This window comes from Triturus cristatus, chromosome 8, assembly GCF_964204655.1.
Source record: "Triturus cristatus chromosome 8, aTriCri1.1, whole genome shotgun sequence".
Lineage (NCBI taxonomy): Eukaryota > Metazoa > Chordata > Amphibia > Caudata > Salamandridae > Triturus > Triturus cristatus.
The window spans coordinates 724,235,318-724,242,219 of NC_140591.1; the positions used below are offsets into that span (position 1 = coordinate 724,235,318).

Genomic DNA, 6,902 nt, shown 5'->3' on the forward strand with positions numbered 1-6,902 from the left:
CCTAACCAGTGGGAGGGGGGCAGGATCCAACAATTCCTCCTGGAATCCATTACATTTAACAGAAGGTTTCCTACTAATTGTACAAAAAGGCTACACCCTACCTTTTCTCTCCTCCCCACCCAATATACCTCCCACTCCAGAGTAGGTTTTCTTTTTTAAAGCATCTGTCCATCCTGCTGCAGGAAATACACCAGTTGCTCTATAGAGTTCTATAGAGACTGCTGCACTTTGAGAAAGGCAGCTCTTGCCATTTTCTTGTCCTTCAAAAGGATGGTGGCTCAGGCTTATCTTCGAACTCCAACCCCTCAGTGACTTTCTGCCGCGGGATGTTGCCATTGCCTAGGTCCCTTCCTACGCTGAACCCGGGAAACTTGATTGTGTCCTTGAACTTGCAGGTACAGCAATAAGCAGGGTAATGTGGTATCCAATTGCCAGGAGGCTTTCTTTCTATTGGTAGCTGGATCACCAGGACACCTTCTTGGTCACCAACCACCTGGAAGGTTCCCCGAATACCATTATGGACAAACTGAGCATATGTCTGGCAGACCATGAGTGGTGCCTACACCCCAAGGGAAGTGCAGGGACTCTTTGGCTAGTGGTGAGAGCCTTGGCTAGATTTTTTTTCTCTGCTGTGAGGAAAAAAAGGTGGTTGGGGTGTAAAACCCTACTCGAGCAACAGCCACAATTCTTGTCAAGGTGAACCACAAAATGTCGCTAAATGTAACCTGTGTTTAACCTTCTGGTATCTTGGCACAAATGCATTTAGGCTTAACTTGGAGGCAATATGTAAAGTATTTATGCAGCCCTTAACCAGTGATAAAGTGAAAACACAACAGAAGAAACATCCCACACCAATTTAGAATTTTTTTTTAATAAATGCTTTCAGGAAAACATGAGATGTGTAATTTCAAAGGTTTCAGCGAAGTATAGCGCCTAAAAGTACAACACACCCCTCATGCGTATCTGGGCATGTCAGACCGGGTAAAAGTCAGGAGGTCAGGCTGACCGCAATGGAGAGCGATCTGGAAACAAGTACCAGGTTAGTCCCACTGAAAAAGTTACCTTCTAAAGTCTAACATAAAGAATTATGTTTGCGAAGGAGGGCTGCCACGGAAAGCAGGTAGAGCATAGTGAAAGGTTTTTGCTGTAGCTGGAATCACACATGGTTGTCGCTGTAGCACGAAGTTTGTGTCTGAAGTCGTGAATATTCATTGATGGAGACTCGTGTTGGTGGTCATCACGGGCTGTTGATGCTGTAGTGTGAAGTGCAGATCTTGTGTTGCCGGTTGGCGCTGGTGTTCTCTGTAGCGCTAACAGTCAGTTTCACCGGAGTGTCCCCTTACAACAGTGTATGGAATTTCCTGCCTCTCTGCCTTGGTCCCATTCAGGGCCGGACTGGCCATAGCAGGCACCGGGCATTTCCCCAGTGGACCGCCAGGGTTGGGGCCGGTTTTGGGCCCCTGGGTGGTCATTTTTATGACCGGGCCATTTTTGCAGCATAACTGCACAATCGGCCCCTGTAACAAAATCGGCAGAAAGCGGCCCTGGCAAACAGATCGGCTGCACCCCCAACCCCCTGAGGGGCTGGCTGAGCACTGTGCTAGGGCCGGTTTTGGTTCCCAGTCCGGCCCTGACCATCTGCACGCACACAATAGGCTAGTGTGAAGTCCTCTGGGTGTGTGAGCTGAGCAGTGTCTTTTTAAGTTGAAGTGTTACAGGTGACAGCTCCACCCCATATCAAGTCAGGATGGCCTATTCTGCCAGCACCCAGGCCTTCTATTGTGTGGCTGTCTGGAAGGACTACAGATGGAGCAACTTCAAACTACACCTAGTCATGTGACCCAAAAAGTAGGCTGCAGGCACCAAATGGTTTGGACAAGAAAATGCCAACTTTTTAAAAGTGACAATTTCAGAATGTGACTTATAATCCAACTTCACCATTCAAGAGAATTTAAAATTACAATTACTCAGACACCAAACTTGAAATTTCTACTTACTAACAAATAAAGTTATTGCTTATTAAATGTAATGAGGTAACTCAATTGTATCCTATGGGAGAGATAGGCATCGCAATTGTGGAAATCAAATTTGTGAGTTTTTCACTGCCTGGACATGTAAAACTTAAAAGTACATGTCCAACTTTTTAAATGCAATCCACCCTGCCCTGTTGGCTATTTAGGGCCTACCGTAAGGGTGACTTTTATGTATCAAAAGGTTTAGGCTTGGCAAAAGGTTTACTTTGCCAGGCTGAAATGGCAGTGTAACACTGCACACACAGTCTGCAGTGACCGGTCTCAGACATGTTTAAAAGGGGTTCCATACGTGGGTGGTACAATAAGTGCTTCAGGCTGACTAGTAGCAATTAATTTACATGTCCTGGATACATATAATTTACTTTAAGTTCATAATAAAGGGGTATTACATGTGCCAATTGGCTGTAAGCCAATTTCACTGTGTTCTAAATGAGAGAGCACTTTAACACTTGTTAGCAGTGGTAAAGTGCTCAGTCCTAAAAAGACAGCAAAACTCAGCAAAACAGGAGGGGTGAAGGCAAATGTTTAGGGGTGACCCTGCACAGGGGGGCGGGTCCAACACCACTTTCAAATGTCAGTTTTGCGAGTTGGGAATCTTTGCAAGAACACTTGTTGGGAGATGCATTCTGGCTGGAATGTAACAAGGGGCTAGTGCACATCTTCCTGAATCTATCTCTTGCTCTGAATTCTGAAGATCATTAGCGACCAGACCCAAGTCATCCTGGTGTATTGGGCCAGGAGAGTGGCATACACTGAACTCCTAAGCATCTGTCTTCTGATCAGTCTACTGCTTCTGGAGGACCTTCTGTATCAGCAGCAGGGAAGGGTTCTCCTGAATGTATGCAACTTAAAACTCCATGCGTGGAGATTGAGAGGAGGCAAGTGGTTATTTAGATGTAGTGTTTGAAGTGGTGAATGTCATCCGGTCTATCGGACACCCCTCCACTAAATCCATCTATGCTGCATGCGGCGATAAAACTATTACCTGGTATCGTGGCTGGGGCACTGACCTGGACGTCCTTTTGTGTTTTTTTGTCCTAAGCCCAGAAATGTCTTTTTAGTGGTCTATTATGAAAGGTTATTGGTCACTCCTTAAGACTTTCTCCATTTGAAAAATCAACAGTCCTTGTTTTAAACTTTTTGCGAAGAGGTTTATAAAAGGTTTGATACACTTTTTCCCTCCCAAAACGTTTGTTATTGCATGGTGGGACCTTAACATGGCCTTGACATGGGGTATAAAAAAGTAAGTGATCGATGGAATGCTTGATTTAATCTCAGCCAGTGGCAATCACTTGGGCCTCATTACAATCCATTGTTTTTCACCCACCATGCCACCTAATTTAGGATGCAGTCATATGCAAATACATATTGACCCTGCTCCAGTGGGAACAGTCCAGATCACACCACCAGGCCAGGTCCTCCTTTAACAAGCAAACAAGAAACCCTCATCAGCCGGGTATAGCTGGATTCCAGTGGGACGTGAGCAAAGGACACGTCTGGGCATATCCATCCCACTTAGGGCATCAAAAGTGAAGGACGGAAGGCTTGAATTAATCTGAGCCACTCGTAATTACTCGGGTGATCAGTGTAATTACCAGCGGCTGAGACTAATTCTAGCATTCCATCCATCCCTTTCTTGTATACTTTAGTGTGAGGCCCTAAGTGGGTCGGGTATGCCCGGACGTGGGTCCTGTGCACCCTGTTCCTCAGGAACCAAGTTATACCTGGCAGATGAGCATTAATAAATGCAAAACTGGTCCTGGGTTACTTGTCCTCTGGTTTAGGGAGGGCCTGGCAGTTTGGGCTGGACTGTTTCCATTGGAACAGGGTTCAAGACTGATTTGCATGTCTGTGTCTAAACTGAGGTGGCATGGGGAGCAAAATAATGAGTAATTTTCAGCAGCTTAGTTTAATTCTAACATTCCACCCATCATTGTTTTGTATACTTCAGTTGGTTTTGACATGGTGCAGTCATCTGGAAGGTTTTCTGCCTGCCCCAGACAGCTGTATGCCCCTCATAGTGAGGGTGGGCATTTTTTTTTTATTATACTACTTTCGAAGGAAAGGTTAATATTTTCAGCTGGCATCATAATAAAATGGGGGCAGAAAACAATAAGGATGGAGCCCCGAATCCTATACTGGCTAAGGAATCTCTCGTTCTGGGAGTAGTGAATTCCTGTTTTCACTTCCATTTTGCATATTTTTCTGACAGAAATAATGAATAACGTCCTGCACCTTTTCCCTGTAGGTGCTTCACTCTTTCACTGATGCCATTTTTGACGAATGGATGAAGCGTGTTGCCCCCACTGATGGCGTTTGGCCTCAAGAATTGGCTCCAATAGGCCACAACCGCATGTACAACATGGTGCCCTTCTTTCCCCCGGTGACGAACGATGAACTTTTCCAAACTGCAGAACAACTTGGCTATTCCTATGCCGTAGAACTCCCAGGTACGTTCTCTTGCTACCGCATTTGTGATGTGAAAGGCGCCGTTTAACAAGTGACCTGGAACTGCTCATTGGAAGGCGCTTAATCAAGCACATCTAATGAGCTGTTTGATGGCATACAGTAGTAACAGCAGAACCTAACAATGTAATATTTATTTCACTAGATTAAATATGCCCACATATCGCTTTTTTTAAGTTTGTTTTCTTGAGCCAGTGCTGGAAATAAAAATAATTGCTTTCAGGCCACAACTCAGTCTTTCGTTATTTAAGGTTGATTGTAATGGGTTTGGTTGTGTAATAATAAATACTGACGTGTTGACAACAGCGTAGTTGCACACCAACATGCAGGCGTGCCTGACATGCCTAGCACTGTACCAGGGCATGCTGTTGGGTATTTGCACACTCTTTAAAACTTCCTAATCGTTGCCACACAATACACCTACTTGGTAGTAAATCTCAATTGTGAACTCACACTCCAGTGTAATGTTTGCTCCGGTTCCTCCTACCCTCCGCCCCCATGCGCACCATCCTCCCCCTATTTAGCTTTAACTTTTTAAAGCACAGTGATTGCACAAGAAGTATGCTGCTTCCCTTTTTGACCACCTGCCCTACCTTCTTTTTACTGCTTGACCATGAAGCCAGCTAGCTTTGTCCCTGTGATCCCAAATAGCAATTGTGGACTCTCTGCACCCTCTGGTACACATTGTACTCTGAGCTCCTTTGAAATACTTTCTCAGGCAGAGAGAAATGTGGTTGTTTAATGGAAAAAAAGTATTCTACTGTCCAGTGAGACCTGACTTTACTTTGTTTAACCCCAAAAATTGGATTTTGGTTGATCTACTCTGTACTTGCTGTGATGTTCTTGCTCTTCATCTGTTACTCAAGGTAATGACTGATTACTTTTAATTCTTTTTTCAGCATCTGAAGAAGAGGTCCGCGCCATGACCATTATGCTTGGCTCCACCGTTGGCGGGCTCCTCCTTGCTTTACTTGTACTGGTGCTGCTGCTTGCACTGTTCATGCACCGAAAGAGGAGGCGAGGATTTGAGCCACTGCTGAATGCTAAGTTCACTAGTCAACCAAAATACACGGAAGAAGCCTAATATTTTGATATTTTCTAAAGGATTTGCAAATTCTTGGATTGCGTGTTAACATTATATTAAAATTGGTCTTTCATACCAAAGGTTATAAATTGAGTTTATTCTTAGGACATTTCTGAGCTCCTGTCATGGTTTTGCTTTGGGCGAAATTGAATGCTTACTATTGATAGTGTTCGATTGACTGCCTAACTGGGATGTATTCATGAGTTTTTCCATACAATGTTACTAGTCTTTTGAGACAAAATGGTATCCTGCAGTCCAGAGTCAGCTGCAGATTATAAATCATAAGAAACTACTGAACTGCACTTTGAAAAGGTGGACTTCATTCATTATAAGGGGATTTTGAATTGCAGAAGAGTGAATACAAATTTATAGGTGTACTCTTGAATCCACTGGCTTTCATAGTGTTATTGGAAGAAACGTCAACAAGACAGTATCTCCTACCTGCGGTGCTCGTCCTTGTAATGGCCACCCTTCCAGACGAGATCGCCTTGGACTATATGCTCACTTAATGTAAACTATTCTTAAAATGTTTATGCAAGTTCAGGGTTCCATTTTCAGCACTGTGCCCTGTTATATAAATTGGTTGCTGATGACCACCTATACTGGGATTGTCCTGCCCAGACGCTATAGGGGTGAATGTAGAAATGGATATAAAAGCCAACAGCCATTACATGGCACATTAGATTACTTTGTGATCTCTTATTGCCTTTGAAATTATTTTCCAAAACTACTGTTTTTTTCTCGATCAAGGCATGATTCAATAGATCCCAATTCCCCTCTAGCTCCTGTCTAACCATAAAGCTGGACCTTTGTGAATTTCTTATACTATGCTCTCATAAGAGGTAGTAAAGGCACTAGTGTAAGTAGGCCACCTTTATTAATTTCTTTAAGTACCATGCTAATAAATTGAGCACCAGACCAGACTACCACTTTTTTGTTTTTTGTTGCAATTCTTGGTGTAAGGTAACTCAAAATCCGTTGTATCTTCAATTCCACAACTGCTTGATTGAAATAAAAGGTGGTTCACCCCTAAGATTTGACAAATAGGCAACATTATTGTACTAATTAGGATATTGAAATGTGCGCTTTCTACAGTCCCACTGTTTGGGTATACAAAAGTGTGGTTAAGGGACATAATCACTGGTAAAAAAAGGTGATCTCCCTGGAAGAGTTGGCAATACTGGAGTCATGGTTACTCATCCTGAACTGTTGTAAACAGTTCTTCACAGAACTTCACTGGCTAAAATTTGCCACAGTCTAACTCAACCACAACCAAGAAGTTCCTTTTCAAAATGCTCTTAAAGGGATTTAGATGGGAA

General features: G+C 43.6%; 1 protein-coding gene across 1 annotated transcript in view; it reads left to right on the forward strand.

Annotated features, from left to right (window-relative positions):
- The window catches only part of DCT (dopachrome tautomerase), a 63,792-nt gene extending 57,286 nt beyond the window's left edge, over positions 1 to 6,506 (forward strand). Inside the window, exons 7-8 of the mRNA XM_085622130.1 lie at positions 4,282 to 4,483; positions 5,399 to 6,506. Coding sequence (XP_085478256.1) covers positions 4,282 to 4,483; positions 5,399 to 5,583 — 387 coding nt within the window. The 3' untranslated portion in view covers positions 5,584 to 6,506. The remainder of the gene's footprint in view (positions 1 to 4,281; positions 4,484 to 5,398) is intronic.
- The last annotated feature ends 396 nt before the right edge of the window (positions 6,507 to 6,902 follow it).